Source organism: Cyclopterus lumpus, chromosome 1 (genome assembly GCF_009769545.1).
Source record: "Cyclopterus lumpus isolate fCycLum1 chromosome 1, fCycLum1.pri, whole genome shotgun sequence".
In the NCBI taxonomy this organism is placed as follows: domain Eukaryota; kingdom Metazoa; phylum Chordata; class Actinopteri; order Perciformes; family Cyclopteridae; genus Cyclopterus; species Cyclopterus lumpus.
The window spans coordinates 14,415,977-14,436,884 of record NC_046966.1 but is presented as its reverse complement, the minus strand read 5'-3'; the positions used below and the strand labels follow the sequence as shown (position 1 = coordinate 14,436,884).

General features: G+C 39.9%; 1 protein-coding gene across 4 annotated transcripts in view; it reads right to left on the bottom strand.

Annotated features, from left to right (window-relative positions):
• Positions 1 to 20,908, bottom strand: part of rptor (regulatory associated protein of MTOR, complex 1) — a 124,151-nt gene that overhangs the window by 50,792 nt on the left and 52,451 nt on the right. For all 4 annotated transcript variants that reach the window (XM_034534839.1, XM_034534857.1, XM_034534848.1 and 1 more), the window contains exons 8-10: positions 13,551 to 13,610; positions 5,191 to 5,291; positions 3,106 to 3,250 (exon numbers count right to left, since the gene is read on the bottom strand). In XM_034534839.1, the coding sequence (XP_034390730.1) occupies positions 3,106 to 3,250; positions 5,191 to 5,291; positions 13,551 to 13,610 (306 nt within the window). The remainder of the gene's footprint in view (positions 1 to 3,105; positions 3,251 to 5,190; positions 5,292 to 13,550; positions 13,611 to 20,908) is intronic.

Sequence of the window (20,908 nt, the reverse complement as noted above, 5' to 3'; positions counted from 1 at the left end):
TATCTTTTTCTTATTTTGTACCATTTTGTAAATGTTTAGGTCATATCCCCAGGTATAAAAAAAACTGAAATAATGAAATCTTAAAATATGCCTTTACATTTACACTACAAAATCAAGATGACAATAAAAAGGTCATTCATAGATAATAATTAAACAAATTCCACAATGTGCTTTCCTTCACCAATAAAATATCACAAGAGTATTTATTTAGCTTTCAAAACTTGAAGTCCTGAAATTGGAACCCGTGTACACATTTTGCAAACAAATATCCATCCCTTTTGTTTATGTAATCCAATGGTGAGGAAAACAAGCAGATAGAGCAGCAAAATCAGTAAAGACACGCTCACAGGGAGGAGGCTGCTGCACCATTCGAGATGACAGCATTTACTCGAATGAGCCTGCCAATACGAATGAGTAACTCATCACCAAAACCTGTCTGTGTTAGTGTGCATGTTGTGTGTGATGAGGGGACGGCCGACAACGGAGGAGTGTAAGGGACCAGTTGGTGGCTGACTAAGCTCTTTTCCCTGTTGCATGCAGAGTGGTGCAGCAACGTGCACTCACACATACACATATAAAATAGACGCACACCCACACTTTAACTGCCCACAAGGAGGTACTCAGCCTTGGCTTCATCAGCTCTCCCTTACTCTGCTCTATTTGAATAACAATTGGTGTTTTTGTTTGGGCACTACCATCGATCAGCGAGCCTCCAAATTGCTTAATACACCCTCTCCATCCTCGTTTTTATCGTTCTCTCAGTCTTGTTTCCTGCTCTCTTAAAAAAACTCTCGTTATTCTGTCCTCCTTAATGCTGCATGTGCTACTGTGAAACAAAGTGCAACTCCCAATTTCTTTGGCGGTAAACATTGCAATATACCCACAATCTAAAATAATGGATAAGAGCAAGAAATAAAGACTATTGCTTGTTCAAGGAGCAGTGTTCTTTATAACCAGTGATGCCAGGGTGTTACACAACAAGTCGCTCCTCGAGGCGAACAGAGCTTCTTTATTTTTGTATTTGTTTTTTACAGGAGCCAGATAATGAGTGGGAGAGATGGAGGCATGCATTTATAGAAGACCAAGAAGAGAAACAATAGATAGTGGGATAATTATTTGCGTAGCTAAAGGGAGATAGATGATGGGATAATGTTGGCTTTTCAGTACCTTTGTGTCTGTATACACATCTAGTAATGGACATACATTGCGTTAATGTCAGAACATTGTAACAGTGCAAGAACCTCTACGGAAGTGAGAAAAAAAAGTCTGGAGATCCATTTTCTAAGTCGAATTTAAATGGGTTTCTCATCTGTGTTTATGATCGAAGGACAGGTGTAAAAAAGGTTTTGCCAACAAATATTTCGAAGTATCTTAAATATGGGGTTGGCAACCCCACTAGCAAGAGTATGAGGATGCCAAAAATCCCAGCCTGGTGAAGCCAACTAGCTCTTAAAGACTAAATCCAGAAAGAATGTCACCAATTCAGCAAAACTGACAGCTCGTCAGTTCAGGATAACTGTCTCAAAGTGTTTGTTGTTGTAATAAAATGTTTTCTTCCAACTGAGTTTGTATGTACTCTAAACACAAGGTACTGTATTGTGTGTTAGGAAGTTAAGTTGATAATTACCCAACCCCTGTTTTCACAAGGAAACAACTGACAAAACCCTGTTTCACAGCTTAAATGAGTTCAAAGGAACTTGAAAAGATTATCCAGGCATATTTTGCCTCAAAGTCAAATACAATTTAGGTTAGAAAAGTAAATCACCACAATTGCTTCTCAGGGCTTCCAGAAACTGCGTCCGTGTCAAACTGTGTGAGTAAAATGAACAAAACTGTTTAGCTCTTAGATTTTTATTGTTTGATAATAAAAATATATTTTTGTAGACTTGTACAGTTTTATATTTTGTTGAACCATTGCTTTTAAGCTAAATCTTTCACGTCTACGACAGCTCGAAATTACCATCATTTCTCACAGAGTCTTGTAATACACCCCAGGTGTTATTTTGGGTCTTTCAGTCAAAGATGGACATATTTGGCTCGGGGGTTATGTGTGTGTAGGCGGTTGAAGAAACAGCAATGCTGTTACTCCATATTGTCTTGTGTGTGTCTGGATGACATTCAGGTTGACTGAGGCTACTGCCAGTGAAGACAATATCTTCCTCTTCTATGTGAGCAGACAGCAACACACACAGCAACACTGGCAATAGTCAACATACAGAATACAGAAATAACCAAGAAACTAAATCATGGAAATTATACTTAGCATGAACGAGGTGTATGCATATGCTATGCAGAAGCAAATAAAACACCTACATCTTTTTGCTCACACTTCCTCAACAGTATGTATTTTGAGAAGTTGTGAGAGTGATTAAACCAGTTAATTTTGTTTTTCTGTGTAGTATTAAAAATGTGGCTGGAAATATGGGGAGAAATGTACCTTAATACATTGATGTGTGAATTTAAACGGGTGATGGAACACTTTTGTCCTTGTTTTACTTCAATTGATCAGTGTAAATGAGAAAAAATGCTCTGCATTATCATTATGAACGTAAACAACATGTGTGGAAAATTACACCTTTCAACTGTTTTATCACGTTGTAAAAATAACATCCAAGACTCATCTGGTTTTTGTTCAGTCAAGAAAGTGTGTGAAGCCGACAGCCTAACAGTGATGACAGGGATACCGAGGTGGTGCGTGCAGTCACCAACCAATAGCTGTTGTTGGTCAGTAATTACTCTTATGGTTGAGCTTTGTAAAGCATATTAGCAAGCACTGGTATGAATATCTCACACTGGCAAAACATGGTTTGTTTTTCTAATTACCTATAGTCATAAGACAAATCACAAAACCCAACTAAATGTCCAGAGAAACACAAAGTACATTGTTAATAAAGTGGGAAACTGATATAGAAGAGTTTTCATTCAATAAATGAGGCCATACCTTTTGGGCTAATAATGCACATTAGCCATGAGTGCATAAGTGACCAAGTGGAGTCCATTTTTAAATCTCTAAATGGCTGTTTGAAAGTAAATAAACCGCTAACTACAAGACCATGGCATCTGTGTGGAGGAAATCAAGCACTGGGCCCTGTTTGTGCGTCTTACCACATGGCGTGCATGTATGTAGGGGGCAGACGGGGACTGCTGACTGGAGTACAGTTGTACGATCTCATTATTCTCTCTGCCAACAGGAAATTGCGGAACAAGCTGGCCACCAGCAGGTCCTGGCGAAACAACTTCTGGAACAAATCTAAGGACAGAAAGACAGAAAAGAAATTGTCCGTCATGTCAGAGACTGACAAGAGACACTTAATTGAATGAAAGACGAGATTGCAAGTAAGGAAAAGTGAATGAGTGAGTGAATGAAAATCAAAACTGCAGTAAAATAAAGTTCAATTAGAGACAACTGGCCACTTTGGAGAAAAACAGGGTAGCTTGTGTGTATGCTTACAGAATATAGAGGACATGCAGATGGGTTGTGATCACATTTCCATCAGCTCGTTAATTCATCCACTAATTCTCTTTAATGGGGCTGGGCCAGATCCATGCCAATCTCTGGCCTATGATTGTAATTTCCCTGTTTGTGTGAAGAAATCAGTGTGTGTGTGTGTGTGTGTGTGTATTATATGAGAGACAGTGACTGACAACTCCTGTGCCTGCTATTAGTGTTCTGCGTAAGAGAGGCAATAGTGAGTGTGTGTGGATTAAGTGTGCAGTGCCTTCATTACAGGGATTTTCTCTGATGTGGGCTGCTTCATTAACAGAAGAGCCACAAGGGTTTAAAAGGCTTTGGCAGCCATCAGCATTGTCACATTTCTATTCTAGCTGGGATACAGTTTGTCTCAGGGGAATGTGTGTGTGGATGTGTGCTGCATACAAGAGACAGGTGAGCAAGGAGAGAAGTGTATGTGCTGCATGCAGAAGATAACTGCATGTCAAAAAAGAAGAGGGCGTGAGTATCTTTGACAGGCCAAGCTGAGTCTGTGGGTAATTGTTAGTCGCATGTGTTGTCACCATGCAGAGTTTTGCTTTAGTGTGTATGTGTGTGCAGACTTGCTCTTAAGGACTACACATTACAGTGAAAATGATATCCCCCATTACTATGCTAGACAGTCAAAACACAATTAATCTCCATTTGAGGAGCTAACCTGCACTACTGGCTTATTATATCAACACCTTTGCTATTTTCAACCACCAGGGATCGTCTCAAAGTTTTAGTATTGCTGATGCTTCTCTACTGTTTTTGTGAGGTGACCTAATTTGTGCTCCCTGTAAGCTGAAATACAGCAATCATTTAAAAAAAAAAGTTTTATTATTGGCTAGAATAGACTTTTTAAAACAGTTTCAAAACTTTGGTGTATCTTTACTATAACATGTATAAATCATGGACGTCGTCTCTGTGATGTCACCCATAGCTCTCTCATAGCATAAGTGGTAACCTGGGTCCAGACCGCTTCCCTTCAGGTTGAGTTCAGGTCGACTGATTCATCTGGCATCGTGACATCAAACAGTGCTTTATTAAAAGGTGATCAACCAATAAGCGCAGCGGGGGGACTAATGATTTGATAATCAGTGCCAGAGGCAGGGCTAATACCGTTGTCGAGTGTTGTCGGCTCTGCATTGGAACAGAGGAGTAATAACTCTGAGACTACTACAGCTGACATTGACTCTGCTATTACTGATTAAAAGCATCAATAAAGAGGAATGAGTTGACAGCTGTCTGATAGCAAGCAACCAAAGTGAAGCTCAAAGAGGGGGGCTCCGGCCGTCGCCATCTTGGCAATGACCACGAAGCCGTATCTGAAAAAGGACCAGGAGGTGGAGCATGGATACATCTATTGATGGGACCATCTTCTAAACAGAGTCCATTCCTCCGCGATATTTTAATTCAACGCAACATTCTACACAAAATCCACTGTACCTGGGGTAGGCAACCTGAGGCATGCTTGCCAATAGCTTAACCAGTTGCATACTAGCAGTAAGTAAGAATGACCTCGGTCAAAGCATTGACATTTGCCGCAGCGTGTTATTTAGGGTAGTTTAATTGAATTTCCCGCCATTTGCATTCCATGAAGACTGGTTCTAGTCTGCCTACCCAAGTTGTCGTAAACTGTAATTTGTTTTGTCAGATTGGCAACTGTGTAAAATAAAATCATGATATTTGATTAAACAAGTTTTGTAAAGCCTCACCTCTAGGCAGCACGTTCCAGGCAATTGTGTCAGTGATGGCTGTGAAGATCCAGTTGAGTTCTCCAAGGGGAGTGCGTCTGTCGTTGAGCCTGCCGGGGATCCTGCACCACACACAACAAAACACAGATGGCAGTGTGTCAGCCGCACTCACCGTCTGTACCAAAGTTGACTCAGAGTGGCAACTGCCCAGTAGTATTATCACAACACATCGGATAAAATGTACATTTACAAGCACTTAGGCTCTTACTCAGAGAGGCTACAATAGTTTAGACACAGAGCAACATCAGGCACTAGTAGGAAAAGAACGTAGCCTTTTGTTTCGATTATATGTGAGATGTAAGTACAGAGATCAACTGATCCTAAAAAGGTAGAGGCTAGATAGAACAATACTTACTGCAACTGTCAGTTTTAAAACAAACTCAAAACATTTAAGACCTGGGGCACGACAACAAGTTATAGTTTAAGTGTAAAGGTACCGAGGTATTGTGTGATCTAGGGTTGTCCTAGAAAAATGCTGACACCAACAGTAGGACATCTTTTTTCAGTCCAAGAAAGAGGTCCTAGATTGCATTGTGAAACAGGCTCACCAATGGCCAATATAAAGTATTGGTTACACATAATATTTGAATGAAGTTACCATTAGGCAACATATGTTATCCTGGGACAATACACTTGTGAGATAACAGGTCTCTATTAAAATAATAGAGGCCTGGTATGAATGGGTTGAAAAAAAAAAATGGTTACATTCATTACACAACATTGACATTCTTCAGTATTTTCCTCCAATATTCTCCCCATCACAGACATATTATCACCCACTCACTGCCAAACATTTAGTTTCCACTGTGGTTTGAAAATCATTAGCTGGTGCACTGGAGCACTGCCAAGAGCATGTCTTTGTTTTGACATAAAAGCATTACATATAGTTGTATACATTATCTAACAATAACCGACACTATGCTACTATATAATAATACATACCTTGCTTAATCAATTAGAAAATACTTTTACAGCGTGTAATCAGTACCAAAGACTGGCAGCTGGCACTTAAAATTGATTAGCAGCTCAATAAATAACTACACAAAGAGGGTCTAACCTTTTCCTGCCCCAAACCTCCCATTTCCACCTCTAAGTGACACATAATAGTAACCTGTGAAACTCCTGGCAGGTACAAGCCTACTGTATAACCATGAGGGCGAGCCAGCTTCTGAGCACTTTGAGGTGCTTGCCAAAGCTGTTTGGCAAGTCAGAACTGAGGATGAACACTCAGCAGTTCATGTCCTTGCTCAGTATCCAGTGTAATATATTTGAGGAGGCAAAAGGACAGTGAATTGGTCAAATAGTGATGGATGAATTGTTCAACAGACTGGAAAAGGTGTCAAGACTTGAGTCAAAATACATGCAAACATTCATGTTTTACCCATTTTAGTTGTGTTATTTTATCCTGTTTTAATAATAGTTCAGGTGATACTTGTGATATTCAGGTTTATGAGAATCCAAATTGTGGAAAGAATAACAGCAATACTTAATGTTACTGTGAGGAACTTTGAACTGGTTAATTTAAAACTGATGCCTCTATATTACATACTTAGGTAAACAAGACCATCAGAGGTCTTAATATCTGCCACAGTGCAGCGCTGCAGGTCAGCTGTTTTATGCGGTGTGAATGTGGTGGGTCACAGGCTTGGCTTTTAGAAATATAAAAGATGCTTCATAGCGCCTAAATGCATAACTCTCAACACCCAAGTCTCACCTCAGCTGAATATGTTTGCATACAAGAACAGGGTCACACAGTCCTCTATAGAAGGGATACACTGTTGCTCTTGTCTAGAGCAGAGCCAGATGGTTGCTGCTTTATAGCCGACTCTTCTCTCTGACATCTCTGTGGTGAGGGGGCATAAAGTATTTCCTTACAAGATCAATAAAGGATCTCGTCGACATTATTAATGCCGATATGCTATAACAGTGATATGATTCCTTCAATAATGGAGTCTAAATTTAGAGAGCCCCCAGTGAGCAAGCACAGAAGGGCTCCACACAATGGCAGACGCTCGGAGGACGGCCCTGCCCACCAGGGGGATGGGGACTCACTGTGAAAGACTCTGGGCAAGTCTGTGAACAGGAATCAGCCCCCCACACTTGTGTTGGCCCCAAGAGAGATGAAAAAGAAGGGATGAGCGTGTGAGAAAGAAAGACTTTGTGCGATCAAATGAGAGGGAAACAGTGAGAGCTACTCCAGCTTGAGAGAGATAGAGTGTATTTATTGTAAGCAGGTAAAATACACATGCTCTTTACGTCGTGACTCTTATCTAAAAGGCTTTTTATTGATTGGATATGAGCAGAATGTGTGTTGGATGTATGGGAAGCGGAGACAGATGGATGCACAGATGGAGGATAGACATAGGAATAATGAAATTAATAAACAAATTAACAGCACACAACTACTCAATAGTGACATTATGTTGAATACACTTTGCAACGAATGTTTGTAATGTTTCCAGGGTGGTGAGTGCTCGATACGTGCTTTCCAACTGTGTTTGACCTTTAAAAGGTGTGAACTCGATGGCAATGAGAAATTATTCGTGAGTGTAAAGCCCATTGTCTATTTGCCCATGCACACATGTGCATTTTGGACACAGAAATGATGACAAAAGAAAAGATGCTTTGACTACTATTTGAGACCAACATTAATTGTGTATCCCTCCGCAAATTTGCACAACTGTAACGCTGGCAGCCTCGTGGGGAGGGGGGAAATGCGCTCATGTGATTGGATGAATATGAGGGCGACATCTGATTGGCTACAGATAGGTCTATGTTGAAAAAAACGCATTTGTGAATCCAGCCATGGCAGGGGAGTCCACTGGGTGCAAGCTGTGCCACGGCAACTGGAGCTGATCGCAGCCACTCTACGTAGTCAATAGCCAGATTTCCATTCAAATGTCTTGCACATTTTGACTGAATTTCAAGAGAATAACAAAATGCATTTTAATGCTTGTTTCCAACAATTGCCGTTGTGCGGATATTAGGTTTTGGGTTATTGAGATAAGCAGTAGGTTGCGCCATTTATCCAATCGGGAGACCATTATGCAGCAGAAGATGGCACAAGAAGATGACCATCTGCTTATTTCATACATAAATGTGAGGAAGGTAACATCAAATCTGTGTAAGGCGATGAAGAAACCTTCCAATAATTTGTGTCTCTTCAGCAAAGCGGAAGAAATCTGTTTCCATTGCACTTTCACACATTTTACCTTTATCATAACACCACCTTGTCCACATCAGCCAAGTGTAAACCCTTTTAAAAGATTGTAAACGATTTTTTCGCATTTTTGGCACTTCCACTGGGTTTTTTTTTTTAATGCAAAGATTTAATATGTGCATAAAACCATGTGGATGAAAGCCTGTGATTTCACGAGACAAACCACAGCACATTTCTTAGTGCTGTGTATTGCTAAATCCAAGACGCTGTCCGTGGTGCTCGAGTAGCAGATGGATTTGTTGCATCTTTTTCCCTGAGACCCAACTGTCAAAAATAAACAAAATTGCCTCCATGCTGAGCTGATAAACAAGCTGGTTAAAAAAGGTCTGTAGTCACAATGCTTTTTTTGTGGTGCTAATACTTAATATACCCGAGACTCGATGACTGAATAGGTTCTACTTTTCAACTTCTGGAATTATTCATGATTACATGTTTATACATCTTGTGTTAACTTTATAAAATATTCTTAAAAAGGTGCAGCCACTTGCAATGAGGTTGCAGAGCATATACCTGGAACTTCCCCCGTGTGTCAAGTATGTAAGAGAACTTCAGGGGCCGGTGCAAAAACGTGAATGGCCTCAACAAGAGTCAGTGTTTGGTTTGTCTGCTCTGCTGTAGAATCATGGCTCCGTGAAGTATGAAGGTCTCATTTTAAATTAACAAAAATAAAAACAAATGTTAGGTAATCTAGAAGCCACCCAGGCAAACAATTTAGCAAACTAGCTACTAGGTAATGTAGTGCAGGGAATGCAAACGCACAACAGCAGAGGACAAAGATGAGGCCATAATTTCCTACATATATAATTACAAAGACAAACTATACAACTGAGACTACGATATGTTAACTAACCAGTCACAGAATGAAAACATCAGCAAACATATCAGAACTCATGAACTGAGTTTTCCGAATACCACAAGAGGGATTTGAAAGCAGCGTCAGTGTGACTTTAATGTTCCTGTTCATCTGAAAGATGTCTAATATTTAATCTGTTTTAAATTTGCCCTGTTGGGTGATTATTCGGAGTTGGTTCATCACTGTGAGCAACATATGTTCCTCCTATAGTCATGTAATTGACTGTTATAATAATAAATATAATTAATACCATTATAACTTAATCATTGTTGAAACTGTTGTTTCTGTGATATTTCCTTTTGTGATGAAGCATCACTGAAAAACATGTTTGACTTGGCTTCATAGAGCAGAGAGGTGAGATGGAAAATGGGTTTTGTTCCATTTCAATTTTATAAGCTCTGAGACCATCCATTATTTATCTCTGCGGGACATCAGCTGAGTCAATGAGAAATGCAATGAACCAAAACCGCAACTTAAGCATCATGGACTCCACCAACCACCACAGATGAAAAACAAAAAGCCCTTCTTCAGTCATGTGCAAGGCTGCTGATACATCAAGGGCAGGAAGTAAAGCCTTACCCTCTCAGCACATAATTGGGAGATTTTACTGAATTAAATGTTCTATTCTAGTCAGAACCAATGCTGCGTTCATGTCACATCAGAGTCACTGTGATTAACAGTTTCTCACTTGTGAATACGGTTGTCAACATCCAAGTCTACATAACGACAGAGTTCTCTGAAAGGTCTAAATTAGTGCCTTTCAGTTCCTAGAGAGGACATTTAAAAAGCCAAAAGATATCAACACCGTTGCTGTATCCTCACCATAACACACAACTTATTCCATACTGATTTCTGTTAATCATGTACTGCTGCACATACTGATGTATCAATGTACTACCATTCCCATGTGTTTATGGTTCTGTTTAGAAAATAAATGGGGTATATAGTGAAGTGAAATGCATGAAATCTGGGGTTTATATTGTATTATGAGCAGAAAATCGGATTTATTATCAGAGAAGAATGTTGTTGAATATGCACAGATTCACATTTAAGATACATGGTGGTTTTAATTTTAATGGGAAATATGTTTCTCAGATTTAAAATCTACTTTATTTTCGAATTGTTATATTAAATCCAACATTTCATATTTCTGTTCGTACTTCAATGCAAGGTCGTCTATTGAATTGATTTGACATTTTATTAGTTTTTCAAAACTGCAACATCTCAAATCTCTTAACCGTACAGGCTTCTTATAAATATACAACCCTGCTATGTTGGAAGCAGTCAGCTAACACGAAGAGCAGTGCACAGGCGTTTATAAAACACAGCAGAACCGCCTGCCTGTGTATGACTAGGTAACGATCCCTATTGATGCCCACCACAAATATTTTTGAGATGCTTTGCGAGTGCTTGGATGAATCAGAGCTTCCTTCAGCTCATCCAGAACAAACCTGAGCTACTTGAGCAAAGGCTAAAAAAAGAAACCCCGAAGCTAAAGTCACTAGCACTCATTCAAAGGCACAAGGCGAACAACTTATCTTGTCTCGTCATGGATTCTAATTTTACTTTCAATACCCAGAACTTGACCAAAACTGCCTTTTATCAGATGAAAAATAGGAGTGTGTCTGTTCCTCTCCCAGGCGAATAGTGAGAAATGTGAGCACGGTTTTAACACTAGTAGACTCGACTATTGTAATGTTCTCCTTTCTTGCCTTCCTAACAATCCATAGATCAACTTCAACTCATGCAATATTCAGCTACTGGTGTGTTGAGCAGGGCCAGAAGGAGAGCACACACACTACACGTGTTCTACGCCTCTTTTGCACACCTGAGCAGAGTGTGGATACATTTAAAAGAAAACTTAAAACACACATTCTTAGCCTGACTTTGATTTAGTTCATAGCTGTATTATTTATACTTTATTTTACTAATTTCAAAAGGTATTTATTCATTGAAATTTTATTTAATAAATGGTTTGTTCTTTTGTACTTTTTATGTTCAGAACTTGAGTTCATTTGATGTATGATTTGTGCTATATAAATAAAGACACATTGATTGATTGGTGACTGTAGCTTTGCATTTAGATCACAGTTTGTTTGTCCTTGTAAGAAACCATTTTTAATAAATTGTTTAGATGTCATACTGACTCCAAACCCTTATTAAATGATCCCGTCTCTGATATTTCTATTCAGTGTTACTCATGCCTAAAGGAAGAAGGAGATGAGGTGAGCATTCTTTCTCCAACGACGTCTCTGCCATAAACTAGTGTGATGTTTGTGGGTGGTAAAACTCCCCTCACAGCAAATGGTTCATCAATTACTTTCTCCCCTCTCCAAGGCTGCCCATTCCCTATTCTATTTAACCAAGTAATAATAGTTGAAGAGGACATGAGAACGTGAGCATGAATGCAGAACTTCAATGCTGTCAAACCCAACGACTGATCTTGGTGAGGTTGAAAAGGCAGAATGTAGGAAGAAAGAAAACCATCTTTAAAGGCGTTCGTCATCGCCCTAGTGGTTAACCATCTTGCAGCAGTTTTATATACAGTACGGAGGGATTTCCTCTGTAATGTTAATCCCCTGGACAGAAGAAGAGGAAAAGGAAAAGAGAATGGGGTGAAAAGAAAATCAAAGGAAGTGTCAACTGTTAAAGATAAATAAATACAAAGGAAGAACAGTGACACATAAGATGTGGAGAAGTAAGAAATGTTAATCAATTCATGAATAATCCGCACGAATCTTGTTGAAACGTAGGAAACATGTTGAGTGATTTAAATAAGCCTTTATTCAAAAATAAGGAGATATATTCTTCAGATTTATTAAATGTAACATGCGAGAAAACCAACAGTAAGTCCCTACATTCCTAAAAGAATTCAAAATACGATCTGCAGTTTTTGGAGATTTGGCATTTAATGGACAAACAGTTCGAAAAAAAGAAAAAGAAAAAAAGAAAACCATTAACCAAGATGTAACTAAAACAGAAAAAAAGAACAGGAAACAGTAAACTGTGAATCTGTGCAAAAAACTAAACTCACTGCATATTTTGTAATAAAAGGCTGTATTCAAACAACGGACAAGGTTTCCTACAGTATAATCATGTCTAGAATGAACAAATGGCAGTTGGTCCCTAATAAAGCACAGCTAAAACACATTGATGGGGAAAATTGTTGTGTGAAGATGACTCGCATGGTTAATTGATTATAGTGTACAAAGTGTTGAGCTTGCATTAAAAGCAAACAACGGCAAATAAATGGGGAGGTTTCTTTTCCGATAAGACATACATGTAAAAAATAGGACCATTTGAAAGAGCCATCTCTAATAACAGCCTGTTCCAAAAACAAAAAAGCCTGCACTTCAGGTTATTATAGACTACCATTTGAGAATTTAGAGCACTAGATTCAAAGTATTCTTTCCAAAGTAGAGCACATAAAACATGAATAAAAGTGCACCACTGTTAGTCCGAAGAACCACACTCATACACACAAACACACTGAACTGGACACACAGGACAGATCAGAGAAGCACGTAGTGTCTCTGCACAAAGCTTCAGCCAAAAACTAATTCAATTCTAGTGGAAGATACAGATGTGCAGGTTCTGTGCGTGCATGTATGTTCATGTCATGTGTGTACATGCACTAAGAAACCGTGTCTGGTTGTCTGTGGCAAACTGAAATCATAGTTTGAGCATGTGACGAAAAACAGTTCACTTTTAAGCAAATGTCATTAAGAGACTGCTGAGAGACTTCAGGTTTAGCACCTCATGGAGCTTTCCAAAAAGATATGAAAGAGATATGACACTCTGCTTTTAAGTTACCCACTACTTATTAAACCTCGTCAACCAACTTAGTTTATAGGTGTCATTTTAGTCTACATTGCACTCGAGAAAAAATGACCTCCGATGGTTCTGTTAAACTTTGGATGTGAAATCCATATTAAGCACTAATATCACTCAAAGTGTGACTAAGAGCAAGAGATGTTCCACACTCAGCCTCATGGCACCTGGAGGTTTATAGAAGAAATGTGGAGCATTAAATCTGCCAAACTACTGCTGCTGCTTTGGATGTGAAGGGGAAACAAAAAGGCAGAGAATTGTACCTGCAGGATTGAAGACAACAGAGAGGAGATAGACATACACGAGAAAGACAGTAATGATCTCTCTAGATCTCCTGAGAGAGAGACAGACAGAAAGAGGCAAAGATTTGCAACAACGTTTTGTGTTTATTTAGGATGGCGGTGAAGTGCCACTTACTTCTCGATGAGGTCTAACGTCACCCCTGGCACCAACTTGGCACTCTTCTGCATACAAAACCTGGGGGAGAAAACAGACAAAGAAAAGCTGCTGATAAAGAGTTGAACAACAAAGGTGCTCTGATGTGAACAGCAATAAAAAAACGTTTGGCCTCTATGGTACAGATTTTACAACCTACAAGAGACAATCAATAGATAAAACACTCAAATGAAAAATGGGAGCTTTAAAGATTACAACCACTGAGCACTTTGATAAGTGTATATTGGCTGAGTTCCAGTCAAAGGGGAGGGGGCGGGAAACAGGAAACACAGTCATTCTGAAACGTCTGGCATGGGGGTTATTGTTTACTGTGCATGGAAAGCTCTGACAGGTCGGGCCAGCTGTGAGTCACAGCAGGTTTGCTGCTTAGAGCCCTGACAGCTCGGCGCAGGAGCCTGGAGGAGAGTGTGTGAGTGTGCATGTACGTTGGAGCGCTGGAGATTACACTGTAAACAAAGATTACGTTACTTTAACTCAGTACTTGTTTTTCTTCCTCCAAAGGGGGGGATGACTTTGAGAGCCACTGCTTCACTTATGCCTTTAAGAGTTGATTTAACTAACCTTTACTAAATACTTTGTTTCATTCTCCTCGCCTGATGCTGAAAAGTTGAGAATATTTCTACTTTAATGAGCCACTACAAATAGAGAGGAGCGCACGGCAGGTGCGTAACAAAGGAAAACAATGGTTTTGCAGGGGACGCCTTTCTAGTGACTCGTCTTGGTGTGACCAACCCCTAAATCGGTAACAATTCTAATTGTAGGATTTAGTGGCCACTAACAATGAGTTTGCAACCAACTAAATAACCCTCCGCTTACCCCTCCCTTCCCCAGCGTGTCGGGGGAACGACAATGGCCTTCAGGTATTGTAAAAATGCCAAAGATTCAAACCAGTATCAGTACTGATCCCAATCCAAGAGATGACTCTGACTAATCGAACACAGACCAGCCTTCATCAGAACATTTTAATTACTGAATTAATTTGGTAATTAACTCTAGGACAAGGTTTTTAAGTCACTATAATGAGACTGTAGTAACCAGAAAATGTGACCCGACTTCAATTATTAAAAAAATCAAGTTGAATTTAGTGATCAGTGGATTTGAATAAATAACTTGAAATTTGACATTGCAAAAATGAAATTGCATAAAACTACTTTTCTACTGACCCTCGTCCCAAAGCTTCTAAATGCAGCCTGTTATGTATAAAGTACCATTAGGTTTTAGAATATAAGTGATTCAGTTTTCTCCACCAGCAATTGAAGCCACCATGATGCATAGATTTAGAGTTTACGTTGATAGGATAGAAGTCATGCGTGGACTATTCCACCTTAACAGTGTATCTATGGCCCTCACACTCAAAGGTTGTTCCTGATGCTGGCGGATAATGAGATCCCACATGACACCAGAGTGACTTACTGTCTCTTATAAGAACAGCGTGTGCCTGGCACCCGAGGAACAAAGAGTAAGTTGGATGTAATCAGAACAACTTGTTCTTAAAATCATCAGACACTTTTTGAATGGAAGCCATAATACGCAAAATCTGCATTGTTATGTACCAGCACTTTGCTGTTTGTCGGGAAAAAAGGTATTTCATTGTTCCGCAAATATAAAACAATCCAAGATTATTTACTTTTGGATTTCATTTTAACAACAGATGAAATATCTTTTTCGTCCTGTGCTTGCCGCAATAGGAATGCGGTGAATTCCCCAACATAAACAGAGCTGATTAACTAAAGATGGAGTCTGGCAGAAACAGATGGTCCAAAGTGAACAGAGCACAGACCAAGCAGGAGGTTGCATCAGTGAGAGCGTGTTTCCACCCAACCCCTGTCCAAGGAGATGTAAAGCATCCTCAGGGGTTGACGATAGGAGAAGAGAACGATAAGAAAGGGAAGAGAGAAGTGTTTGGTTTGGTTTATTTATCAACACATGTGTCCTGCTGCCATCAGATGCCTGCAGGGATTTAATGAACTAAAGGAGAAGCTTTTTACAGATGTGTATGAAGCAGCTGTGGACAATAGATACTGTAAGAATCATTCATATACAAATACTAAACGGTCATTTTGAATGCCAATTTAAATGTATCTACTGCTGGAGAGTGTGACATTTGTTGTTATTGAAAGTATTTTGATTGCTCATGTTGATAAAGTGATTTGTGGCCAAAACAGATGTAGTTCTGGAAAGTCTGTTCTCACAATAAAATCCATTTTCAATTTCAATTTTCAAATACCAACAACTCTCTCTGTCCCTCTTTTGAATAAACATCCCAGCTGTTCTCTAAAGACACCTGTGCTGAGCAATAAAAAACTATCGAGACAGGCAAAGCAAATTTCAACGTCTGCAAAATAACCAACAGCACTGGTCGTTACAGCCCCACGAAAATATGCCAGTTTGTTGTTAAACAGGTTTTACAGATCTGTCCTAAAGGGGCGAATTGCAGAATGATCTTCAAATCTGCCTGGTAGTAATGGTTTCTTGGTAAATAGTTTCCTTGTCAAACATGTTATTCTTCTTACTACAAACTAAATAAACAGTCAAAAGAACATTAAAGTGACCATTATTTGTGCCAGTCCAGCTAGTAAAAGTTGAAATAGAGGTGAAAATATTTGGTAATGCAATAGAGGACGAGTTGTCAAGATATTTTACTCAAAACCAAGCATGCCGTGCCGCTTGCTGAAAAGTCACCGGATCCCCAAAGTCATTGGGTTCCCTCCTTTGTGGTTCACAAATGTCTGTTCAAAATGTCATGGACATCAACCAAATATTTGTTGTGATATTTCAGACTGGAAGTGGTGAAACAACCGGCTGACCAATTGACATCGCTATCCCATAGAGACCAGTTTGCTTGTTCGAATCCTCAGAACAAACATCTCAATTTGAACAAGGAATATGTTTCAGTAGAAAATATAGTAATCCTTTTCATATAAAAAACACTTTCAAAGTCAGGCCAACTAAAATGTGTGGCATAATTCATTATGTTCTTGTTAATGTTTTGGTGTAAAAGAGCAAGTGGGATTGAAACCAATAGAAAGCTGATAAAAGACATGGATGGTTGAGGTGAGACATACTATAACTTTCAGAGTGGATCATCTCACCTTTAATTGTTTTTACAATAATACGGGTTCTCCAATTAATCAGCCACTGATTGTTATCGGCCGATATCCGTCTTAAATAGTTTTATTGATAGTCTCTGTAAAGGCAGATCAGAAAAACCAATCAGATGACGTGAAACTCGCAAGATAATTTATCTACGTGCTCTTAAAATGGCTTTACCATACAAGTGTACCAGACGTGGGTTTTTTTACTCGCTCTTCTCCCGCAACACGTACATTCTCAATGTAATCTATACATGCGTCTGCACCGGCTCTGTACATGCTCGCGCCTCAAGCTCATCGGGGAGCTGCAGGTTTTCTTTCATGGGCAAACTGCAACATACACTGCCACTTGACAAATGTACTGCTAGTTTCTCCTCTGCTCCAATCGTTATCGGCAGATACTGCTTCTAGAGATCGGTGATGGGTCCCAAAAATGTTGATCGGAGCAGCCTTAGAGTAATAAGTCGTAGCCTTTTGTTATTGAGAAAACCCGTCAAATGTCTATGGATGATATATTGACAGAACTCCAGGACGGCTGGAGTTCAGAGATGAAGAGGAAATTGAGGGATTATTACGACAGCAAGGTGGTCAAACTTTAATTGGATGGGAGAGTACGAGAAAGGAAGTGTGTGGGGGTAGAGAGGAGAAAGTAAAGTGCCTTGTACATATTAAACTTTGATGAGGAAAATTAAGTGGATCTTGTGCAAAGAAACTACTATACTGCTCCCAGGGTGGGAGGAGGAGGAACTGGAGGAGCATAGGGTTTCCTCTGGTCCCTGCGGAGCTAGCTATCTTCCACAGCTCATTACTCCTTCAATCAGCCTTTCCGTCCCAAGTCTGCTGGGCGATCTCAAAGTGAATCTGCTCTATCACTGACCTACGATAATCATACATCACATATCACATATCACACTTAGTATGTTCTATGAAATCATTTAAAATATAAATATGACAGTATGGAGGTTTTGCTCCTCATTTCTTTTGTGTCAGTTGACCCCCGTTGTGTTATCATGCCCCCTCAAATTGCCCAACATTAACCTCAACATTAAACTTAACGAGGTTGTTGTTGATTTGTTTGCTCTAACCAAACAGTAACAAATGGTATATTCGGACCAGTTGACACAAAGCTTTGGTAGCAGCGGTTAGCTGTTCTGTGGGTCAAATTTTACTGTGAATAATAATAATAATAATAATAATAATAATAATAATAATAAAAGTTTAAAAAAAAAGTTTTTAATTGTATTTTTTAAAAATACACTTAAAAATCTAGCACATAATAGAAATAAATAATAAAATGACTAATACAAAACTAAACAAATACAAATATTTTAAGTTGTTGCCACAGAACCCTAACCACAGATGTAGTTACGTTTCCAACGATCATATCTCAATCCGGCCTACAATGCTCCAAGTGGTTTGAATGTTTCTCAAACTGAGTACAGTTTTCAATGAGCAGAAAATGAGACCTATTTGAACAAATCAGAGACGTGAACAGAGAAATGTTCAAAGCTATATTTCAAACCCACAGTCACTGAGTATTTGACAGACACTATTTTCAGTGGGGGGATCTTATAAAGTAAAACAATCGTACAGCTAATGAGCACAAGACAATGTTCTCACTTCAAAACACTACATGGTCAGTAGATGTAAAATCCATTTTGTAGTAGCATGTATATGGACTATGAGAACAAAAGAATATTTGCATTTCAACTGCTTTTTATCACATTTCTCATTGTTACATGAGGTCATAATAAGTTGCTCATTAGGCGGCGGCAGGCTGCTAAGCTCCAGTACAACTGCTCTTCCTCCAAAGCAACATTTACAATGACAATACATTGTGATGAATGTGCTCTGCTTGATCATGAATAAGACAAACTAGAGGGTCCTGTCCGATCAGCATAGAAACATGCTTCATTACCACCATCACTTTGAATTCACATCAAAGTGCAGCGCTAGGTGTTTACTGGACACAATATGTTCATTCAAATATATATTTCCTTAACATACAGGGGCTTTGACTTCGCCTATAGCCCAATTCAGTAAAGAAATATCCAGCCTAAATAATTCACATGTTCTACAACACAATACAGCCAAAGTTTCTCTTTCAACTGACAAGCACAGATAAGGACTGTAGAGATGATGTCATCTATAGAGAAAAATCCTGGAGCGGCTCCAACGGTGAATAATAGAACAACTGTTGAGTTTATGACTGCCGCTGTGATTTTACCAGTTTAGGAGCAGAGTTTGAGTCTGACATTCAATTGAAGCTCATTGGGATAAACAGTAATCAGCAGGTATCACCTACTGAAAGTACTCCATTAGGCATATGGTGTATGTATGTAGAGATGGATTTAATGAGGGACTCAATCAGTTGCTAGATTTAATTTATATGTACAGACAGGTGCCAAATTAAAAGGAAAACGCTGCATAAATACAATAAACCCACTTAACGTCCCACTTGACTATCACAGTTTCCAGACCTCCACCCACCCAGTTTAAAATCTATGGAAGATTTCTGAGCAACATGTTAGACTGTGCTCTCAGCCACAATCATCGAAACACCTTATGAGGAAATATTTCTTTGAAAATATGGTTTTAATTTTTCCAACAAGGTTCAGAGAATCTACGTGAAAGAGCACTGGAGGATTGCAGTGCTCCAAACCATTGTTGGTTATTTATCCACTCGTCGCTCGTGCGTCACCTTTTTTCTATCCATTTCTACTTCATTCTACGGAGCATCATGGATGATTCACAATTTCAAATTCTGTGATGTCACATGGACATCAGCTGAAGAACTGCTTTAAAACATATAACCCATACCTGAATATCTTTTGATTTGAGTGGATTTTAAACACTGCACTATATTTCATGGCAAGCCACATAATAGTTTAGGATATTTATGTCTGTCAACAGAACAACTGCAGCATCAGACTAACTGACCCCGCTGACTCTAGATGGCCTCTTTTAGCACGGCTAAAGTACGCACCCTGCACTTTTCTTTATCCATCCATAGTTGCTTTTGCTTCCTTCCCCTGCAAACCCCGGTGTCTCTCTATTTTCAGATGCTCACCGCCTCCATACCTCCCCATCCATCGCAGCGGTGGGGAAATCCCTTGAAGATGGCGCTCCATCATTAATGATTTTCTGCTCAGCTGAGCAATGAAAGTTACACATACACTCACTCTGCCTTGCTCTACCCAACTCTCTCTCTCTCTGTGTAAACCCCATCACCCATCCTTCAATGCATCTCATTAAAGTTTTAAAGCCAAGGTAAGCCAGCACATCAGTGAATCCCTCCATCCGCACACTCAAACCCAGCCAAACTCCATCCCATCCCTTCCTCATTGTCTCACTCCGGGGCTGTGTAAAATTAAGGAAAAGACAGCTCGGCATGTCTTTATTTAGAAAATAATAAGCTTACAGGAGAAACAGCAACACATTATGGGAAGATCAGGAAGAGGAGAGAAGTGATGAGAGGGAGCTACAGTATCTTTGGAGACTTGTGAATAGTTTTGGGTCTCAGGGAAAGCTGGAGGGATTTCAGTCAGATATCATGACGGAAGAGGTCGAGGGACCCCTGTGAATAAGGCCATGCCAAAATGTAGCTTTTTTAAATGTTACTTCAAAGCATAATTTAGCCTCCTTCTTGATACTCTATGGATGTGAGACTTGGACGCAGTGACCTGAGGCGAAGACTGAACTCCTTTGGTACCATGTCTCTCCGAAGGATCCACGGGTATCGCTGGTCGGATTTTGTACCTAATGAGCGGTTACTCCGGGAGACTCGGATGAGGTATGTTACCTGCATTATACGAGAGCACCAGCTGCGGCACTACGGGCATGTGGCACGATTCCCTGAGGCTGACCCGGCCCACAGGATTCTCTCTTTGAGAGACCCTGTTGGGTGGAGGAGACCTAGGGGTCGCCCATGTGCCTCGTGGCTTCGTCAGGTTGATCGTTACTTCGGTGGGATGGGGCTGGGACGAGTGACCGCCTGGAGGATGGCCATACGGAGACCCCGGGAGTACCGTGGACGCAGCAACGCGCTGCCTTGGTGCATGCCCCCATACCTGACCTGACCTGATAAGCGAACACGATACCAATACCTCCACTAGCTCTAAAACTGTGCCTCAGATATACAGTGAAGTCGGCCTGGGGGTGAAGTGGAAGAGGTTAAAGGCTGAATTATTTTAAGATGAAACATTCTCCTTGGAAGCGTTGGTGTTC